General features: G+C 33.7%; 1 protein-coding gene across 1 annotated transcript in view; it reads left to right on the forward strand.

Annotated features, from left to right (window-relative positions):
- The first annotated feature begins 1,114 nt into the window (after nucleotides 1–1,114).
- LOC111056052 (ubiquitin-like protein 3) overlaps nucleotides 1,115–23,591 on the forward strand; it is a 164,566-nt gene continuing 142,089 nt past the window's right edge. Inside the window, exon 1 of the mRNA XM_039439172.1 lies at nucleotides 1,115–1,532. Coding sequence (XP_039295106.1) covers nucleotides 1,503–1,532 — 30 coding nt within the window. The 5' untranslated portion in view covers nucleotides 1,115–1,502. The remainder of the gene's footprint in view (nucleotides 1,533–23,591) is intronic.

The following is a 23,591-nucleotide window of genomic DNA, read 5'->3' on the forward strand; positions in this document are numbered from 1 at the left end:
AGATGTGTGTATCACTCATTAAAGCATATTATATTATTGTTCATTTTTTCAATCAAAAGTTATATATTGAGAAATGATTAATAAAATTTTGACTGATTATATTGAAAATTGTGGTTTATAATTTATTTCCCAAGTAATATGATTGACTTTTTCAGGAGTAAACGTGATGACAGGTCTTTGTTAACTCTTGTTAGGTTTTCTAATAGCTAAAATTCATAAAATAAAATTTTTGCGTTTACACTACAGTTGTCAACAAAATTTTGAAAAAATTGTCTATTTTGTAGAAAACAAGATGCTGCTTTTTTAAAAAATATGTAGAACAATAACCGTTGTGAATTTCTTACCCAGAGAGCGTACCGTCAGGTACCGTACCGTAGTCAGCGTGCACTTGTAGAAGAAAACATTATTGTTGGCAACTTTCTCAGTCTTTCCCACGCTGAATGGGAAACAAAAATGTTGAAAACAAGGATTTACACAAGTTGACAACAAAATGTTGCTGTGCTTTGTAGGAAATCGGCAACAAAATTCCGAAGTTTTTTGAAAACTCTATTGTAAACGCATCTTATTTTATTATTAATCCTGTGATTGATTGGTACGGTATGTTATGAACGGTAGGTAGGTACCATAGCCTACTCAGATTACTCAAGAAATAAAAATAGCTTCATGAGAGAAACGGATCCAATTTTACTATAGGTCAATGTAATTTTATAGTTACCAATATTATTAATCACATAAAAACACTCTACACACAAGGCATGTGTAGTAAATTCCAATTATAACAAATCATACAATGAATAACTTGAACATTTTTTTTCATTCCAAACTTATTTTATATTTTTTGATGGGGTTTGATGAATTCATAATGTATAAGGTTAAAACCTATCTTTCAATTACCATAATAAATAGAAAAAATCTAATCCTACTTGATAAGATGAACAATAATAATTAAAAGAAAAAAATGAATAAGACAGGAACGTCTTATCTAAAACGTTTTTAAATCTCGCGGCACAATCATAATTCCAAGATGGAAGTAGTCAGCTGCTGCCACCTGTGAGCAGCTGACAAAGCAGCCAGGTTGACGCATGCGCAGTGCTCACCATCTGATTTCTGACATTTCGTTTCCCCCAGAATGCTTGTGGCCTCAATCCCCGATACTCACTCAGTTCCCTTCTCAGTTTCGAGTTCGCCATTTTGCCTTTGAGGTTGTTGTTCGGTTCAGTGAGATGTGCTAAATGTTCAGTTCACATATTATTCACACTATAATGCTAGTTTCTTTTAATTTGGCGATATGACCGTGTGCGCAATTACGTGTTCAACTGTGGTGATTACGTCGAGTTCAAATCGGAATGGCGTAAAACCAAATTCAGTGTTGTGCTCGTTTGAATGTGGATTTTAGGCCATCATTTTTCCAGCTGCTGGGTGCTTCAAAGTGTCCCTGAGGATACCTACTCCCTGGATATTTCATCATAATCTTCAACCTTTCGGACAACCTCTAAAACATCATGGGTTCTCGGAGCATCCCAAGTGATAAGGTGGGTCCCACTTTCCATTATAACCAAAATATGCATTTTGTTTATTTTGTTGACAAATACTTTTATTCAGAAATCTCACTTTTGTATTACATTCAACATTCATTTCCATCAAGATCCTCTTTTTGTTGACTTTAATTTCTATTTGTTCTGTTATTGAAATTGCTAAGACCTGTTAGAAAAATATTAGGCTACTACCCACCCAAAATGAGATGCCTTTGTTCTGATAATGCAATCTTCACTTTGAGTGTTTTAAAATCCAGTTTTAATCTGCTTCAAAGTTCAAATTTTATTTAGTGTTTGACTACCGGTACCATATTTGATCATGTGTGAAAATTCTATTTTGTTATTGTAAAGTTGAAAGGGTGGTGTAAGTTATTAGAAATAAACTAGCCTAACCTATAAAATGATTTTTCTGTCTTCCTGTGGTTAATTCTTCTCTCATTTATTAAAATAAGAAATTTTATTTTTTAAAAAGTTTTTTTTTAAGAGTAAAATTTGTGTTGTCAAGCTGTCAATATCTCTTTCGGAATGCTGAAGCAAATTGAAATTGTTAACTAACTTACCTCATTTCTATTCTGATGCTGTTTTTTATCCCTTTGATAAAGGGAAAATCTTTAAAAATGAAATCTAAATTGCCTTCTTATCTCAAATATTTCTATATGTTAATTATTCAGCTATTCAAGAATGTTTTTTTCATCTTCGTCTATGATTAGGCTTACAGGTATTTAATTAGAAACATTTTTCAGTTTTATTCCAAATTGTATTGATTACCTTGAATGCCTCAAACAATAACATATCATCAGTTCTTTCAGACTATTTATATTTTCTTCGTGTATTTTCTCTAGTATGTTTACATTTGACCATGCACAATACAGTGCTGTACCGTAATTAAAGTAATGTTTTAGTCTCGTAGAATCTACCCATTATTAAAGATTAATTTTCCTTACAAAATGATAATTAAGCTATGTATAAAAAGATTTGATAAATCATGTCTTAACATAGATTTGTTGGTTGCAACCAAGGATGGTAGGCTATATAGCATATCTAGTGTCTATACACTATTCTTGGGTTGCAACAGCAAACATTTTTAGGCTACTATCTTCTAAAATTGATAAAATATCCAAATTGATTCCTTTAATTTTCAATCTGAGTAAAAAAATAGAAAAAAATAATCAATTTTCTTCTTAGGAAATTGTATTTGAAAAATACTTTAGGATATTTATTTTTTTTTGCTAAGGGTGATGCCCACATGAGCTTGTACGTGGGTAATGAGAGATAAATGAACCTGTAATTTTATGTGAGTTCCGAACCACTGGGAAGCGATTGTACAACTCATGAATCATATTCAGAGGAGTTGGCTCAAGCGGTAACCCTTCTCACTTTACCTAAAATTAGGAAACTAAATTATTGAAACTACTGAAATTATTTAAATTACTGAAACTAAAATTATTTTAGTTTTAATGTTGTGATTGCTCTCTCATTAATTTGCTTGTGGTGTATCAGAGAAATAATGTTGATATTCAAAGTTACTGCTTTGAGTAGCCTAGGTAACAAACAGTCAGTGTTCAATGAAAATTGACAATTCTAAATTGAATTGAAAATTCTTTCAACTCTCCAATGAAGGATTTATGACAATTTCCATCACCTAGAAATGAGCATCAGACACTTCCAGCTATGAGCTGTCAATCATACAATCAATACCTGTCAATTCTATCAATTCTCTCAGTATGTGAGAACGTTGATTTTGCGATTACATGACAACCGGCTAACCAGTAAATATGTATGGTTGAATTGAATATATATTTTTAGAGGTATAACTCGTTATGAGTCATCTTTTTATTTACCGTATTCAAATCCAAAAAATAGACCTACAATAACCATGATTGTTTGAGAACATCAGGTTCAGCAATTCTAATAGTGTTCCAAGACAATAAGGTTTTATCTTCTCTTATCTTTTATAAAGATCAAATTAATCCAAAAATATATGGGATTCAATAAATAAATATACCCCTGATTCTTATTTAGAACTAAACTCCTGGTGACTTCAATAAATATAATTTGCGATTCATTCAAATTGCATCAGATATTTATACAAGACTTGGGCTATTCAGTTTCTCATACAAGAACAAGACCAAATTTGACAATGATTATAATAAAAATAAAAGTGCAGGCGAATCCTTAAATTTCCTCTCCCAGATTCTTATCAAATTGATTCCAATAAGGCTATCCTCACAATAACTAGTAGTTCTGTGAACAGTAGACCCTTCGCAGTATTCTCATCCACAAGTACCTGATTGGAACTAAAGACCTTATGGAAATACAGCAATAGACTGGCTTCTCCACACATCTGTGTAATCACTTGTCAGCTGATTTATGATGAATTCTATAGTCTGATTTTTACTCTTAATATTGACGTATGAAGGAGGCTCCTTTTTCCTTTTATATTATCATTGAAATGCAAAATTTCCAAAAACCTTGTATATACGTCGACGCGCAATTGAAAAAGGAACATAGGCCTACATGTCAAATTTCATGAAAATCTTTTACCGCGTTTCGCCGTAAATGCACAACATATAAATATATAAACATTTAAACATTAAGAGAAATGCCAAACCGTCGACTTGAATCCTAGACCTCACTTCGTTCCGTCAACAAGACTTAGGCCTATTTAGTTATTATACAAGAACAAATTAAACAATAATTGGAAGTGCAGGTGATCTTAAAGTTTTCTCTCCCAAATTCTTATCAAATGATATTGATTCAGAATAAAGCTATATCACAAGATAAGGCTATCCCCACATTAATATTAATACTGTATGCAGTCTGAAAATGTACATACTGAACTAAAAACTTTATCGATTTTTTAGATTTATTTATTTTCACTGCTTTGCTAGGTATGAATTTTTGCTTTGTTGAGCACAAAAAAATACCATTCGTTCATATTGGAGTTTTCACACATTGGCAGAATGAAAATTAGTAGGCATTACCATAAGAACTTGCTTATTATTTTTCTGTCGAGCAGAGCAGAAAGTCATGAAAAACAGTTCTTGTAACAGCTCATGAAAAAAAGCTGATGAAAAAATTGTAAATTGGAATTATATATTCCTTGCATCAACTTGAATAAAATTTTAATTTTGAGCCTTTATTTTATAGGCATATAGGCTAGGTATTATATTTTTCTTTGATAGACCCACTAGGGACCGCAATAATCAACCAAATCATTATTCACGTTCTTTTCCCCTCTTCTTCGCTAGTACTGTACTCTCACATCCCTTATGAGGTACATTGTACTGGTCCCTTTGGAGACACATCATTATCAAGTTTATTCCTGAGACCGGTCTTATCTTGAAAATCATCCACGGAAATATCTGATTCTAAATGAATTATTGTATTAATAGAAAAATGCTTCTTTTCTAACTTTAGTTAGAATATGGTGATTTAATCCCTTAAATTAAGTCGTATCCTACTCGTATTTATCTTCTGTATGTCCTTCTTGGACTCTCCAGCTAATTTCAATGTCCTCACTGTTCATTCTATCAAAGATTCTTTTTCTTCTTTGATTATAAAGATTACAAAGAATTCTTTGTCAATAAAGAACTTATGCTCAGTTTTTTTCAAGTTGATGCTGTATCCATATAGTGTAATTTGGCGTCCGAGGCATTTCTTGCTATACCATTGTATCGAGGCGATATTTTTGAAGCAAAAACGCAGCAACGTGCATTGTCCGATGGCAAGTTCTTGTCTCGGCTTTACTGAGACTGTCAGCATTGGATGAATGGGTTGCATTGATGTGGCTGTATTAGGAATGCTGCCAGTTTGAAATGAATTCCACTGTAGTCAGATTCATCATTAGATGACAGCATTGGTTCAATGGGAAGGTTAGTGATTTTGTGTATAGGGAATGGTGCCAGTTTTAAATGAATCCAGCTGTAGTAATTTAGCCGGGTGTTTCTTTGTGTGTAGATGCAGGCTCACAAGCTGTAGGCTAGGCCATCAAGTTCTTCTTGCCTTGGTCGCTAGTAGCCTGCCTGCTCTCCTGGATCTTCTCTCGGTCTCTGATGATCGCCTGAGATTTCGGATTTAACACGCACAGACTCAGCCTGCTATCGTCAGATTCAGTCAAAACTGTCAGCTTTAGTTGAATGGGAAACTTTGGTGCTATCTATCAGGAATACTGAAGTGAATCTAACCTGGTCTGGAGAGCTTAGCTCTCCTTTCTGAGGCTAAGAGAGAGAGAAGGAGTGAGTGAGAGTGAGGATCACAGACAGGATCAGGTTTTGAGGTCGGCAACCGCTTTAAGCTTTTTTAGCTTCTCTCTCTGTCTCCTTCCATTCATTTTCTTTCTCTCTTATCGGTATTATCTCTCTCAGGTCGTATGATTCATAAGACGGTTCTTTTTCTGTTAGCGTCCGGTTTGCTTGGTTACAAAGATACCTTGTTCAGTCACCTTTACTGTAGCAGTAGTAGTAGTATTTTATAGGATGTACTGTATTCAAAAAAAATTTCGTCATCGTAATTTTGGAAGTGCATCAATTCGTCAAGTACCTATTTTGACCAGTCCTTGAAATACTGAAAGAAATGGGTAGTTGAGCCATTTCGTACGTCAAGTTTTCACGACAAACAGTTCTGAAGAAACCAATGACAACAAGATTTGGAGGAGAGAAAAAGATCATGATTGTGATCAACGAGAAGAACAGGATTACAAGAATATAGTGAAAAGAACAGAAAATCAAATTTTGAACAACAAGTTTGAGTGAGAGGATTGCAAGAAAAACGTAGGAGAAGGAGGTTTACAAGAATGGAAATTAGAATTGAATCTATATAAAAAGATAAACTTTTGATACAGAAAAATTATTGTAGATCAAAAGTGAAAAAGAAAACGAAAAGAGAAGTAGAAGACCGAAGATAAGAGAAGAAGCAGAAGACTGGAGATAGGAGATTAGATTAGATCATATAAGAGTTCATGTAAGTTACAATATATTCCGGATTATGCACTCATTTACAATAAATTACAATATATAGCTAATTACAATAAATGACTAAATATCGGAGCACCCAGCTTGGCTCGTTATTTTTATTTATTGATAAACAGAACCCAATTCTCTAAACTGATCGTGTTTATATTTCACAGCTGGCTATACGTCAGCTTATAAACTTCGGGGATGCGATATTTTGATTTTCTACAGAATCACTCGCTCACTTTTTACTATCCACAAACGTCGAAAGTCTCAGCTTTTTTTCAGCCAAGGATGAATTGAGGAGCTAGATGGAATAGGGGCGTAAACCAAGTTCTGCCCTTTTTCCGTTAAATGCTTTTTTGGAATCTACGTAGTTTAGTTAGTATACCTGCAAAGTTTAAACTCTTATATCTTCTTTCTCGAGATCATGACGTTGATTTTCAGGAGGCTATGTTTGTCAGCAGTTCTAGTTTCCACAGTCTGTGATCAGAGCTTTCAGCTTAGGCTTTTGGATTGTTTGTAAACAGAAATGCTTCATGATTATTATTCTCTAATACGTTATACTTTGCTTTTGAAATCTTAGAATTAACTTTGAGTAATAGAAAGTATTGGAACTTGATTTTTTTTATTCTATTAAACCTACGTCTTTACCGATACCTGAGTGATGACCAAAAGGCATATTTTTTGACAATATATTTGCAAAGTCTCAGGCAGCTACCACTTAGGTTATTGATATTAAGATGTATATAACTTTTTTTCTTATCTCATAAAGGCCTGTTTCGAACAAATTTGCAAAGTCCAGCAGACTAATACCATTTAGGTAGTTATAACTTTTCTGTTTGTTATCATTTATTATTTATTTTTGAAAAATAAATTCAATAAATATCATCATTATTAGGTTTTTATCTATTAATCATCATCCATTCAATTTTTTTATTATTTTACAGCTGAAATATAATGCAATAACTTAGGTTATTGATATTAAGATGTATATAACTTTTTTTCTTATCTCATAAAGGCCTGTTTCGAACAAATTTGCAAAGTCCAGCAGACTAATACCATTTAGGTAGTTATAACTTTTCTGTTTGTTATCATTTATTATTTATTTTTGAAAAATAAATTCAATAAATATCATCATTATTAGGTTTTTATCTATTAATCATCATCCATTCAATTTTTTTATTATTTTACAGCTGAAATATAATGCAAAGTCTCAAATGACTGAAACTGCCCTTCTTCCATTCAATGTGACTTGAACGGAAAAAGGGCAGTATTGAGCTGTTGAATGGAATAAGGGCAGTTACAAGTATATTTTAAACATTCAATATAAAATGGGAAAAGAGGCTGTAAAATGCATTTAAGGGTGGATGCTTTCTGCCTTGATTTATTGATTGATAAGGGATGTCGTCTCATATTGCAATGGCACTGTTGTGGCTGGTGGCACTTTAAATTCGAATCAGGTTTCCTTTCTGTGTCTCTCTTTTATTTCCTTCTGTCTCCGCATCCTTCCATTTACAGCACTACTCGTTTTTCTTGCACATGTTTCCGTCCGTCCGCCCGCTTGGTTTCTCGTTAACTGGATTTCTTCAGTGTTGCCATTGCCATGCAGATTGACATTCTTCAGCCTTGTTAAACCGTGATCTTGTTTGAGAAGGCTTGCTTGTTTTTTTCCAGCTGTTTGCTGTGACGAATAGTCACAGTAGCTCGGTTCATTCCCAAGGAGACACTCTTGCTGGGCTCAACCATGGAGAGAATGAATTTGAAATGAAATGAAAAAGATTTTATTCATCCAAAAACTAGTACAATAACAGGAAAATCTGTCTCTTATCATCTAAACATAGAAATGTACAGTAATAATGATGTAACAAAATGATTCTTTTATAAGAATGATGAATAAAACAAAAAACGCCCCGAGGCCTAGCCTGTGTGTGGTGATTTAGTTTTGAAATAGTTTGGTTGAACTGAACGAGATCAATTTTAATCAGAGATCAAAATACTTACGGTAGTAGGCTACAAAGTACCATAGTATCATAGAGTGCAATACTTGTACCCATGTACGTTTAACGCTGATATCTCAGTTTACATGAAGATAATATTATTATGGTCTCCTTTATAATGTGTTTCATTCCGGGTTTTAACCAACAGCTGATTTATCTTTATGACCCTTTTAGGAGTGATTTTTTTCTCATTCAAGATAGTTCATCCTCAAAGTTAGTAGACAGTTCTGTCTACTAACGTTGGTTGATCCTGGCTAGTTTAAACCAAACATTAGTTAATCGTTGGCTAAATTATCAATCATTACTAGCGCAAAACCACTTGCTTTGTTAAAATTTTACACCTTCAGATTCCGTGTCTGGTTCAGCGAAAATATTGTTTCCATGAGTTCGAATGGGACTATTCATACTCACTCAGTCGGACTGAGGACCAAGTGGGAATAGTTTCATTAGAACTCACGGAAAGAATAGTCTCACTGGACCGGACACAATTATCTCATTGAAACCTTGATAATGTGATACTGATATGTGGGAATCCAGCTTTATCCAATACTTAAGCATTTTAGTCCAATCAGTTTAGTTTTAAAACTGCAAGATGACTCCTCCACTCTTTCAATTTTTTCTTAACTTTCGGCCCAAAAAAAGATGAAAAGTAATGATTAGAATAGTTAAATGAATCCAAATACGTTTTCAGAAAGATTCAACTTATTTCCTGTACAACAAAGAGAATGCAAAATAGAGCCAATGATAGACAAACTACGAGTGAATGAAAGATATAGAACAATTATAATCAGAATGTATTACAATGAATACTACTAATCACTACTAATGAATTAGTAAAATGATGGAATTACAAATTAATATAGTCTAATAACACTGTCTTGAAGTATAGGGTAAACAGCTTGAGGTGTTCCTATTTGAATCAACTCTGATTAGTTCTTTATGAATAATTTTTTCATGAATTATCAAATCAGTGAAGTTCTTTTTGAAACACTCTGTATAGATTGTGCTAACAAATTCCGACAAACATTGATAGTTTTGTTGTGCTTCATTTTTGTGACTTTTTTGTTGTAATTCCTCGGTGCTGTATGGTTGAAGTGCCACAATTACTCGTTCATTGCTGGCAATTAATATGAGTCATCATTTATTGTTAACTGTTGGTGTTGTCAAATGACTAGGCTCACTCACCAATGTCACAACCAGTCATCACTGTTCCCCCAATCACCGAAAATAATAAGTTTCCACCCCGTTAAAAGGGGGAAATGGTTTTTATAAAGTTCTCCCTCATTTTAATTCGATTCCATCCATGGACCCGAACTACCTCCATTCAGTTAGTTACCAGCTTAATGATAGTGCTCGTCATCAGACTATGTCTACGTGCTTAGAATGTTGGATATCTTGAAATTCTTTGATCGGGTTTTTTGTCTATTCTCATCTGAAAACGCCCCTGGGTTCTATTATTTCTGGGAGACCCGGCACATTTTATACCTGTGGTTATTGTTGGGAGCGGATGTTCTGATACAAAAGCTTCCATTCGTATAAAATTAGACCAGGTTCAAATTTTCTGGACCGTTATTATCTTCCCATTGTAGGCGGATTGAGGGATGTCGAGCTTCAATAAAAAAAATGTCAGGTTTGTTGTCTGGGGGATAAGAATATTATGTTGTTCCTGTGTGCTCTGAAATGGAAATTTGCTGAGGATGAAGCTGACATGAGTAAGAGGTGCCTGGTTACGGGAGAGATGTTGATGAGATAGAATTGATTTAATGAGAGTTGCGAACTACTGAGAAATAATTTTGAAACACCTTGAAAGATTTTGATGTTTTTTCTACGGTTATAGCGCTTATATTTTCATTCACTTTGAATAAGTTATAACTGATATTAACATTTTCAAAATTGAAAAATGTCACGCAGTTTTTTGAAAACGTCACTGAATCATTCACACTGTAATGCTTATTATTATGAATGCCCTTCATTTATTGTATGTTCTGTTATGTAGTTTAGGGATACTTGAGTAATCTTTCAAGTTATTTATCTAGTCAGCGATATTTCCACATCTTATCGATTCATTTTTGTTGAATTTGAAGCTCAAGTGAGTTTAATTAAGACAAGTGTGTGAAGGGAGGGATGATGCGAGAGTGAACACGCAGATTCCGCAGGGGGATTCAAAAAATGGTTTGTATTGTGTAGTTTCTTTCTTGTACTGTAATTATGTTATTGGAGAAATAAATTTCAATCCGAATTTGAACCTACATTTTCAGAGTGAACCTTTAGAACGTCATTTTGAAACCCTTGCTTTCTTCTTGAAGGCATTGAAGCCTCCTGGTTCATTCTAAATAAACCAAATTCACCTGTTATAAATCTGAGATTGACTCTGAAGTTTTGTTGAAGATTAAGTTGAAGGATTGGCTGATCGAAAAATCCTTTTACAGTATAATGGAACTTTTTGAATTGAGAAATTTTTAAAATGATGTGATTCTTGTCATCTTGGCAGCTAATTGAATTATTTTTTGTTATTTAAATATCTTAATATTTTTTACAATGTAATTTACCTATGTGACTATGTATTTGACTTGTGTCAATATTGTATTATTGTACAATGCATGACATCAATAAAATTGAAATTGTTTTTATCCTAAGCAACGGTCTTTCTAAATCGGCATGCTGCGATTACAATATTTTTTAAAGTACTCATACTATAGTATACTATAGTACTCATACTATAGTAACCTATCTCTAGTAATAATAAATTTATAGTTGTTGTAAGCCAATTCTCATTTTCTATTTAAATTTTACATGCAGCAGCAATTTACTTATATCCTGGAATCATTGTGATGTAATCATCATTGCAGTTAAGTTTTATTTCACTTAAGATTTATTACGTTTACGAGCCAATGAAAGCAATACAACCTACCTATCTTCACTTTAATCTATTTTATCACTCCTTCAACCTTCACTACATTATCTTTACGTTATAATTCCCTTCTTTTCCCTATCAACAACCTATCTTCATGTTTATCTGTAAATATCTTTCAACCTTCACTACATAATTTTTACTTTATATTGAAATTCTAATTTTCCCCCCTTTTATTTCCATTTATCGTTCAGTCAATCAGTTTTTTATCTTTGTTCACCTTTATTTCACCTAATCTTTCATGTCATTCCTTTGTTCTCCTCATTGCATTGCAAAAACACAAGTGATTTTTTCTCTTCCTCCCATCTCTCTTATATCTCTTGAGTTTTTCTCTCCATTTGAAGCTTCCCCTTCTTCTCCAGTACTCTGTGCCTTGTTCGTTTTTCATCCTCTTTTTACTCTGCAGTCTTCTCTCTCCGTCCCTTTCTTGCTTTTCGACTTGTCGTAGACGCATTCCTGTAAAACCAAAGCAGACTTGTGCAATGTGACTGACTGACATGGGGTCTGTCAATCTGTGGACTGTAAACAATGGACAGCAGACGTTTCAAATGCAAAAAATAATCTAAACAAGCAGAATGGCGGACGAACTGAATGCATAACAAATTAGGCGTAAGTGGAGGAATAAAGAGAGGGGAATAATAGGGATAAGTTAGTGATGCAATGTCAGAGTGAGAGGAGGAATGGTAGGGATAAGTGGTTGAATAAGGAGGGAACGAGAGGAGAAATAAAAGTGGTACAATGCCAGAGTGAGAGGTGGAATAGCAGGGATAAGTGGAGGGATAAGGAGAGTAGGAATAAAGAATTAGATGAGCAATAACTGACCTTGGTATGGATAAGATTTATTTATTATTTTGTTATTCCTTATGCAGTTTACATCAGTCTGTGAATTCGATTTTTGCTTTGTTTGTCCGGTTGTCAATCTTTCTTTCGACGTTACATAAAGTTTAGATGCGTTTCAATGATGCTTTGCAGGTCCGTGCTATTTTATTTATGAGTTTTCTATGAAATTTAGGTGTTTCAACATTTTTGTAGCTGGTATAATCACAGAGAACAGAATAGACGCTTCATATTGTCTTTGTTGTGATGTAGTAGAATAGTGAATTAGTTCTGCATAGAATTGTATTTGCCTCAATTCTGTATTTGTGACATTTTTTTGTTGAAGATATTTACTTATTAATAAGTTATTAATATTAGTAATACACCCTTATTTTATATTTATAATATAAATATTAAGATATTTACTTTAATTAATAATAACGATTGTCTCAACATATTGTATGTTTTATGGCAATTAACGTTGATTTGATTTGTTTTATTAGTTTTGCATATTTATGATACCCGAACGATCAATGTAGATTCATTTTCTTACTTTTTCAGGACTTATATGCTAGTGAATTCCCTTCTTTAGTTCAGTGTTATTGAATTCGTAAGACTTTGTGGCTGAAGTTATGTATAATATGATAATATCATATTATATCATTACTAAATATTATTTAGTAAATATTTTTTCTTTTTAAAACCTCTTGCTCGATCGCAAATTTAGTTGGTAGGTAAAGCAGGTAAAAAGCTAATTTAAAATGAGAAACTTCATGCAATAAAGTATAAAGTTAATATAGATGTAATTTGAATCAATTTATTTAAATTAAAATCTTGAATGAACTTTAATAAGTTGCTAGAGTATAAGACACACAATGGAATTTCATTCACAGCTCCTCATGCTTCATCTACAGGTGATTAATAATTCAGAGTAGTGTAAAATATTCACATTTTCATCAGTACCTGCATAATTTTGAAATTCCTGACGTTTTTCAATGCACCATACCTCATCTTCAGCGTATCCTGATATACTGTAACTATTATAATATATCTGGATGTAACCTAGTATCCAACGTCTGTTATCAAGGTGGGTAGGGCTCCCTAGTACCGTAAACACGTAAGGAATTTACAGTACATTGAAGCACTGACGTGAAAATTTGAAAATGCATTACTTGAAGACTCTTTATGAAATTGACTTGATGTGTAATAAATCTTTGGAAGTATAGAATACGGTAACACGAAATTTCTAAGAAAGACTCGGAGTATGGTATCCCATAATACCAGCCATATCAAGGTTCTCTTTGTGTAGCACATGCTATAATTTTTATTTATTGAGTGTTGGCTGCCTTTACAATATAAAGTGGATACAATGGATGTACTATCACCTTCCACGCGATAATCGAGCATCCTTCCAATATAATCAATTTCCGAAACCGGTATTGAGAGGAAGGTCATTGCTCGTATCAAACAGGTATCACGCATTAGGATACAGTAATTGTTGCGTGTCATTTATTCGATGGAATTGATTGATTTTTACAACCTTCTGTACTGGTTTGAGTAATGGGAGGCTCACATTATGTTTTATTGTCTGTGGTAAAGGACTGGTCTATTCAATCAATCAAAAATTTTATTCAATTCAACACAATGTAATAAAATAAAACAAAATACAAAACATCAAAATCAAAAATTTAATTTCTAATAAAATACAAAAAACAGGCTTCATGGTGGGGTATGCTGAAAAGAAGAAAGGAAGAAAAATACCTAGCCAACTATGGTTTCCCATGTAATAGGCAGGTAGAGGGTATAAAAGTAAGGAATGGATGGTGAAGAGGAGCGGAAAAAGGTAGAATTGGAGAAGTTTTAACTTATTAAAACTCGTGTGTCTTAAATCATTGGATTAAAAATTTGAAAGTTATGGGGGACTCTTTCATCGTGCTTTGATTGCTTTATCGTTATCTTTTAATGATAATTTTAGATTAAATTATCATTTCTCCTCTTTCATTTTATTATGTATCTTGTTCTTATTGGATAGAGTTCTCGATTTTTAAGAGATTGTTATTGTTGTGGTGTAAATCCCCTCGGGAGATTGGACAACACGGTCATGATAACTTTCACAAAATAGTGTTTCAATTTCATTAAATAAATTAATTCATGAAGGTTATTCTAAAACTCATTCATTATTATCTTCGAGTTTGAGATACCATAGAGAAATCTCCTCTATGAATATACAAATATATTACTTTGTGTTGAATATATTAATCCTGTAATTTGAATAGTTTTTGAAACAATGGAAGCATTCAGCACACTGTATTTAATTCCATACGTTGTTTGTTTACACTAATTATTGTAATGTACGATTAATTGAATACCTGTTTGATGCAATAGTTCTCTAGAGACTTGGCATGCATAATCAATAGAGTCCTCTGCTCGTTCTCTCTCTCTCTCTCTCACACACTCACACTCTCAAGTCATGCGCATCCATTCTAATCATCTTCCGTGTGTTAATTGTTTGTGCATACGCGTGCAATGCGCATTAATCAAGGTCAATTGAAAACTGGAGCGTGTCTATTGACTATGACTATAGTATTATGATACAAAATAATACCGGAAGTGTTTGTGTTGTTGTTCATGTTGCACTTCCGGTTTCTACCGATCACTTCCTCATTTACCTGTGCATGTTGTAATTTGTCTCATTTGTATTCGTTTGAGATATTGATTTGGAGATTGAGATACTGCTCAGTGATTCATATTCAAATCAAATGCTTTATTCGTCTAATTTGAATCATTTGAGTTGGAGGTTGAGTTGTTGTAGATAATTTGATGATTCATATATTCTAATGAGTGCTTCATTTATGTGTTTATGTTGTGTACAGAAATTCTCAAAACAAAATTCAAGCAGTATAAAATGTAATTAAGCTTACATTCCGTACTCTCTGTTTTCAAACATAAATTATTATTTTTTTAAACTACTTTTTTTAGTAAAAGGAAATTGTTAAATTCTCTTATCTAAATTCCAATTTTAAATCATGTAATGGATAAATTACTCGAATTTCGTGTATTTCATCGCCAACTCACTAATCGTATCTCCGTTCTTCTTTTTGCACTTCAACTGTTTTCTGATCAACTCATTACACAGCATTTTATACAGTGAAAAAGTTGAATTTAGTGTTTTTCTCCAATTTTAATCACTGGTTTCCGCGCATTTCAAAATCAAATCATAAAGTTGTTAATGATCGCATTTCAAATTCACTTTCAATGGTAATAACCAGTCATAAATCTCCAGTTTATGCTCTTTTCAATTAAAATATTGGTAACACTCTCTCTTTCACCTTTTAGAAAGTTGTCGGATTTTTAGGAAAATTGTTTTTATGCAGTAAAATAATAATAATAATTGGTCGCAGTGACGTTTGGAAAAGCAAGGTCTCTCTCTGGCTGTGTGTAGGAGAGAGCGAGAGAGAGAGAGAATTACCAAAGCGTGAACATCAAATATTAAGATGGCGGTGGTCGATTTATCCGAAGTTTTTTTTATTATTCATGACGGAGCCGTACTTTCTAAACGTGGCCTTGATAACTGTGCCACAACTTTTAGCAGGTATCAATTGAAACTGTCAGCAATCCTTGTAGATTGTATCAATGCTTTCCATTCAACCGATGCTGACAGTCAGAAGTGAAGCTCACAGTGGAGAGTATCTGCGCAAATTGTGCAGACTGTATGCAGACTCTGCTCAGGAGCTAGGTAACCTTGGGTAGTAACTGTAGGTGTTCATTCATTCATTCATTCATTCATTTATTTATTTATTTATCGTCACATTACATCAATTTTTGAGTAACACTCATTTGACTGGTGACATGTCAATACTAGAACAAAATTATATCTAAAAGACTTAGTTCTAACTTCTTAAAAGTAAAATAAATAAATACACTCTATGATGTATCTCATCAAATTCACATGGAAATAAAAGTCACAAAAAGTTAAGTTACCCTCTACAGCCCCTTTTCACAAATTAAAATTCGGCAGCAGAGTATAGGGCTTTCTCTACTAGCATTTTTCTGACTGTTAGTTTGAATTTGTTTATTGAATCTAGATTTCTGATGGCTGCAGGTAATTTATTAAAATAACGTATTCCAGAGTAGAATGGAGTTTTTTCTAGAGCTGTGTGTCTATGTACTGGAAAAGCAATGAGACTACTATTGCGTGTATTATACCCGTGATTATCTGTGCAAAATTGAAATTTATCTAAATTCTGTTTAACAAAAACCAACAATTGATAGATATAAATAGATGGTAGCGTTAGAATGTTTAGGTTTTTGAAGAATGCTTTGCAAGAATCTCTTGATCTCAATCCACAAATGACTCTTATTATTTTTTTCTGGATTATAAAAATTTTACCGCTATCAACAGAATTTCCCCAGAAAATGGTTCCATAGCTTAGATATGAGTAGACATATGCGTAGTAGACGGCCAATAGGGTGCTTTTGTCTAGTGAGTGAGAGAGGGTGAGAATTACAAAATAAGCTTGATTTAGTTTTTTTGCAAGGACCTGAATATGCTCCTTCCAAGTAAAACTCTGATCTATTATAAGTCCCAGGAATTTTGTTGAAGAGGACACTTCAACACTGTCTTCAATTATTGGAAGATGTACTCTGTTCACTGCTGTTTGATTACGAGCAGAGCTAAATTGAATAAGATGGCTTTTATTATAGTTTAACAATAGACCGTTTGCTTCAAACCACTTTGACATTGCTGACAGTGCACTCTTCAATTTACTTGCAAGAGTGATGTGATCGGGGCTTGTTGCCAGAGCAGTTGTGTCATCTGCATACATAATTAATCTTATATCAGGTGCAGCACTTGTCAGATCATTAATATATACTAGGAAAAGCAAAGGTCCTAGTACGGATCCTTGAGGGACTCCATTTGGACTAAAGCATATGAAGAAGATTTAGCGGACAATTTATCTCTCACACATTGTTGCCTATTATAAAGGTATGAGCTGAACCATTTTAGAGCGGTGCCATGTATTCCATAATAGCTTAACTTTTTCAGTAATATCTCGTGATTCACACAATCAAAAGCTTTTGACAGGTCACAGAAGATGCTAGCAGCATGTTGCGACCTGTCAATCGCATGCGACATAACCCTGACAAATTCATAAATTGCACCTACAATGTCCTTGCTCCTACGGAAACCGAACTGATTCTCATTAAATAATCCATTATTTTCAAGATGAGCAGTCAACCTGCTTGCGACCGCCATTTCATATACTTTTGAAAATACAGATAGTATTGCTATGGGTCGAAAATTTCCAAAGTCCTGTGGGTCTCCCTTTTTCAGAAAGGGTAGCACACTGCTGTACTTTAAGAGATCGGGAAACACTCCATATCTAAAAGACTGGTTGACTAGGAAGGTTAAGGGTTTAGCTAAGTTTACAATACATTTCTTTAAGAGGAAAGGAGGGAACTCATCCCATCCAGGTGCCATCCAGGTGTTCATAAATATTGGTGATCGTGAAATGTGTGAATCTGCAGTATCTGTATTACTACATTCTGTTCAGTTCACTTCTACTATTTATTAGTGTGTTACTGTTTGGTAGATAGAAGAAAATACACTACAGATTTATTATAATTACACCGGTCAAATATTGTTTCAACATTCAATCAATATTGAAAGACATACAATGTATATTGTACATGAACGTGTCATCTACATTAAACAACAATTACAATTCTAAAATTATTATTATTAAACGAAAACCCTAATTTAATGCTGTAATTCACCCCGAAGACTTCTGCTACTGCAAATATTGACAACAGGGTAAACAGCTAGATGGAAATTCGATGAGCGCTACTATTCAAAAATTATTTGTCAGCCCGGGAAACGAACCCAGTATCTCCTCATTGCCGGTCAGGGATGCTTACCCTTACACCAAACTGACAATCTCTGGATAGCAGCGCTCATTTTATACGAAGCCATAGCGGCCAGCCAGTCAACAGATGTGACTTGGTTAATGTTTTAGACAATTCTAAAACATTTATAACCAAGAAAGCCAGAAATACATTAAAAAAACAATAACAGCCAAGATAGGTATCCCTAGTTCCCCCTTATAAAATTCTGCAAAACTATAGATTATTTTTGAATATAGGCTATATCATAGCTATGTGAATCATTTAAATTTTTCCTATGAGGCACTTGATATAGTAAATGCAGGATACTGTATCTAAACAATGCATTCGTGATTGTTATGAGTAGCAGGTAACCCGTGCTCCGCAAGGGACTAATTGAAAACTTGACGAACTGAGAAATTGACCTAATAAATAAAATCTAGAAGAATTTGAAATAGGCCTATAATCATCCTCGGTAAATTAAGAATCTATATGCGAAATTTCAAGTTAATCAGTGGAGTAGTTCAGTCGTGATGATGCGTAATTCGTGAATTTCTTATTCTGTACATGTATAAGCTAATATTCTTTCATTTCTTATAGATTTCATTTACATTTGTGTAACGAATTATGAGAATATTGAAATGTTTTAGAGTATTTCTAGTGTTTGCAGTATGGTACAACTTCGGAACTGCTTCGTTGCAGAAAATCAATGCTCTGTTCACCTGAAATCAAATTCGAACTACTCATTTAAAATTAAAAAAATATATATGGTGCACATATTTCAACTCATTGAATGTCACCCTCTGTTCCACCTTTTATCTTCTCTTTTGTAGGCTATTCTTCTCGAAAATCTATTTATAGTTTTTTCTCCACCCTGAACTATGCTTTTGGTATTTGTTTTCTCCTATTCCATTTCTCCTCATTTCTTCATTTATCTATGTTCTCCTCCTTCACCTCCAACTCCTTCTCCTCTTCCTTCACATCCTCCTCCTCCAACTCCTTCTCCTCCACCTCGTTCACCTCCTCTTCTTCATCCTCCTTCACCTCCTCTTCCTCCTCCTTCTCCTCCTCCTCTTCCTTCATCTCCTCTTAGTCGACTCCTTTGTCTTCTACGATTTTGCTATCGGTTGAACTTTGTAGAGTAGATGAACTGTGATTGATTTCTTTCGGTGAGTGTGCATCAGAGGAACACAAGGAAGAAAGAAGCATGATAGAATAGCTCTACTATATTCTATACTCTAGTCTACTATAGAGTATATTTCCAGTATAGAGAGATTCCATGGCAGGACAACGCACAGCGTCCCCGGTGATATTTCCCTCAAAGTAACTGCAACTTTTCCCATTCAAACAATGCTGTCAGTTTCAAGTGAATGTTGCGACTGGCGAGCAGAAAGACCGAGAGAGGCGTGGAGACACGAAAAGAAACTGAGCTGCGTTTGGGGGATTTTTTGTGTTCCGCTTGACTGGAGACCAGAACGAGCTCGATCTGTGCAAGGTTCTTCCAACTGTGTAGCCAGATAGAGAGGCGAAATATCTTTGTGGTGCTGGTACCACCGCACGCACCCATAGAAACATTGAACATTTCTGGGAGTCTTTTTGGAAATGATCTATAACTACTATCAAAGACATTAGAATATCCGTATTTCGTTTTCCGTGTAGAAGTATTCCGTTTCTCTATGCGACTATACATGTTTGATTATAAAACTTTTTCTGGCATAGGGTACTAAAACCAAAGAGGATAAAATACTCTGTAATAGATAGAGGATTATAATACAATAGTTTCTATTTTTCCATGTTAAATCATAATTTTTTTAGAAAAAGTCGAAGAGTCATCATCGATATGATTTATTCACTATTAATGCAATAGTTGGTATTATTATTATATTTTCTCTATCACAAAAGTTTCAAGGTTAGCAATTTGACCGTATTTTGTAACTAGACCGAAATACTTGCAGACGCAAAATGTGAAATTTTGTTGTATGCCTACATTTTTTTTAACAAATCTTTTTAATACCTTTGTCCTTTCCATTACAAGTTGCTATCAGCACTAGAATGTTTCTGTTCTTTATTAAATGTATTTTATGGTAGAAAACTCTCATGTTCATTGGAAACTAAATTCCATATTATATTATGGGAAGTGGATTAATTTATATTGAATTCACGCAATAGTAAAAGAAAATTATTTTCAAAGTAATAACAGCCTGTAGCCTGTAATAAAAGCCTGCTATTAAGAATACTCCTATACAACGATCTTTCTTCTTTAGATTCGTTATGTTGTGATTCAACTGTATTTGTAATCGATTTAGAAAATTCTTGTTGATACTGAAATACGTTCCAATTCTTCATCGTCAGACAGTTCTTCGGCTATAGGAAGTTTTGAGTCTTCTTGTATAGTTGTCTACCAAACAAGGCTTTTTAAAATTTGTACTTTCCGTTCCTTTGGGATCAATGGACTTGAAGGTTGAAAGGTGTGGGCGGTTTCTTCAGAGAAACTGTGTGGATCTTCGGAACCCTCATAGGGACGGTACCTTTTGTTGGGCAGTGACACATGCCTGGTTTTCCATTGTTGAAGTGTACAAGGCCCGACGTATTTTATTTTTTGGAATACATTTCTATAATTTTTTCTAACAAAGTTCCTGTATCAAATCATTTCTTTGTGAATTTTTGTCTCCTCAAGCAGGCCTATCACTCAGGGTGGTTCTGTAGTCTACAATCTACATTCTACAGTCCTGACTTTTCTTTGTACAGTTTATCTCCACACATTGACCTATTTTTCGCTGTAGTTCTCAAATTTTACTTTGCAAATGATTAGGAATCAAACTATGAAAAAGTTTAATATTATGATTTTCTCCTCCCATTTGACCACTTGATTGCAGTTTCGAAGCTTCCCCAGTAACATTTCCATTTGTAATTATTCAATAGGACAGTACTAAATTGAAGTGTTCTCATTCATTATGGAATTCACATTATCAACAGGGAATCTGCAAATCAAAATGATTGATTGTTACTTTATTATTGGTATTTGAAATAGAAAACACTTTGTGAATTTGAAAATACTAATTTCATCCATTAAATTTAGTAAATGATTGATTTTTCATTATTGGTTCATAAAATAAAAAATGGTCAGTGGAATTTTAATATATTCATGTATTCCATTCGATTTATCAAGAAGATGCACAACATTTAAGAGTCATGTTGAAAATACTTATTATGTTTGTGCTGATGAGAAAATATGAGGTAGAAAAAGATTCAAATGTTCGTTCATAAGTAGACGATAATAAGGATGCACATAAGACCGAGTATTAACTATACTAAAGACCTTTGAAATACATACAGTATTGAGAATGCTCCATGCACAGTTCAAAGGGAGTGTAAAATGAAATGAAAAAGTGAAAATGTTTTGCTGAACAATGGACCAAATGCTCAGTGTGAAGAAGTTTTTCGAAAGTGAAATTTCTTTGAAAAAATATACCAAGTAGAAAGAAGAGTATAGAATACTAAAATCGTCTCAACCCTCAATCAAAGTTTTCTTTCTACCTGCCAGCTCAAGGTCGGTTTCGCCATGTTGGGGTTTACAAAAAAGAGAACTTAATAATAGAAGGAAGGAGGAGAGGAGGAAAAAGAGAGACGCTACTCTTTTCTTCACGTTGATACGGGTTGCCCTCAGTAGTTATGCTTGAAAGGACTGGCAGAATGTTTGTCATTCTCATTTATTTGGGTGCGATTTGTCAGGGAGGATTATGGATGGGTGTGAATGTTCAAGGTCGAGCCAAGTGCAACTCCCTCTTTTCAAAAGTGAGACAGTGGACGAAAGAGAGAGAGAATGACTTAGTAGACAAGTACAATAGTATTGTATTACTTTGAGAAAAGGTAGATAGTGTATGAGGGAAAGATAAATTGGCAAAGAGGGTGAAAAAAGTAGGATTGTGGAAGGAGGAAGAGAATTGAACAGAGATAAGGTAAGAGTATGTGATGAGAGAGATCAGTTTAGATTTATTTATTCATATACTAACAGGTAACCCGTGCTCCGCAAGGGTCTTATTCAAATTTTGACAAACTGAAAACTTGGCCTACTGAAATCTTGGAGAATTTAAAATAGGCCTATAACCATCCTCGTTAAATAAAGAATCTATATGCAAAATTTCAACTTAATCAGTCTAGTAGTTCAGACGTGTTGATGCTTCATTCGTGAATTTCCTATCCCGAACGTGTATAAGCCCATTTCTTCCTTTATTGACCGAGTGAAGTGAGGTCTAAGATTCAAGTCGACGGTTTTGCATTTCTCATTATGTTTAAATGTTTATATGTTGCTCATTTATGGCGAAACGCAGCAATATATTTTCATTAAATTTGACAGGTATGTTCCTTTTTAAATTGCGCGTCGACGTATATACAAGGATTTTGGTAATTTTGAATTTTCAAGGATAATATAAAAGGAATAGGAGCCTCCTTCATATGCCAATATTAGAGTAAAAATCAGACTATAGAATATTCATCATAAATCAGCTGTCGAGTGGATAATAAATTGCATGCCATGACGCATGCAATTCAATATCTCAATTTAACTTGGTAAAAATTCAGCTGTCGAGTGGATAATAAATTGTATGCCATGACGCATGCAATTCAATATCTGAATTTAACTTGGTGAAAAATCAGCTACTGTGTGGACTATTAATTGCATGCCTCATTGAATGCAATTTTATGCACTGTTAAATGAACTATTGATTGCATGCAATAACGCATGCAATTAATAACTAAAATAACATAGTATTGTCTCTCGACCTTTCTTTGCTACGAACTCGGGCTGTCCTGTAGCCAGTATGTCTTGAAGGAGATAAGCTTTTGATGTTATCATTTTTGATACACCAACCCCAACAGCCATTAGCCGTTTTCACACTGATATCTTGCCGACACGACATACAGACAGGATTTGCTCTGATGGACAGTATAAGAGGAGGCTGTGGTTTATTACTGCGCGAGGTCTACTGTCACAGAACTACTAATAATATTATAGATTATAGAATATATATATACTGGTTGTACAGTATATCGTAATAATAAATGAGAATGAAGTTAGATATTTTATAAATTTTACAAAGTATGAACTAAAGAATATTATTGAACAATTTGGAGATGAATGAAATTTCTATTAATGTAGTAGTATGATATTGTGTTCTATTTATAATATATCGGAGGAGTTTAAACAAATATCCAAAAATATCATTATAATTTCTACGGAACAGAAACTAAAGAGAAATAGGATTAATGAATAAAAATAAAAAATTGGGAGAAAATGAATTATTTGAATTTTTGGTGGGACAAGAATATAATGAAAATATAATTTCTGGGGAAAAAAAGGAAAATTAGGTAGAAAGTGAATAAGGGAGAAACACTGAGAAAAATAATGTGAACACGGAGTGAAGAAGATCGATAAAAGAGCATGTTGAAGAGAGAAAACTAGAAAGAGACCTAAACATGTGAGGGTGGTGAGAGA

Source organism: Nilaparvata lugens, chromosome 12 (genome assembly GCF_014356525.2).
Source record: "Nilaparvata lugens isolate BPH chromosome 12, ASM1435652v1, whole genome shotgun sequence".
Lineage (NCBI taxonomy): Eukaryota > Metazoa > Arthropoda > Insecta > Hemiptera > Delphacidae > Nilaparvata > Nilaparvata lugens.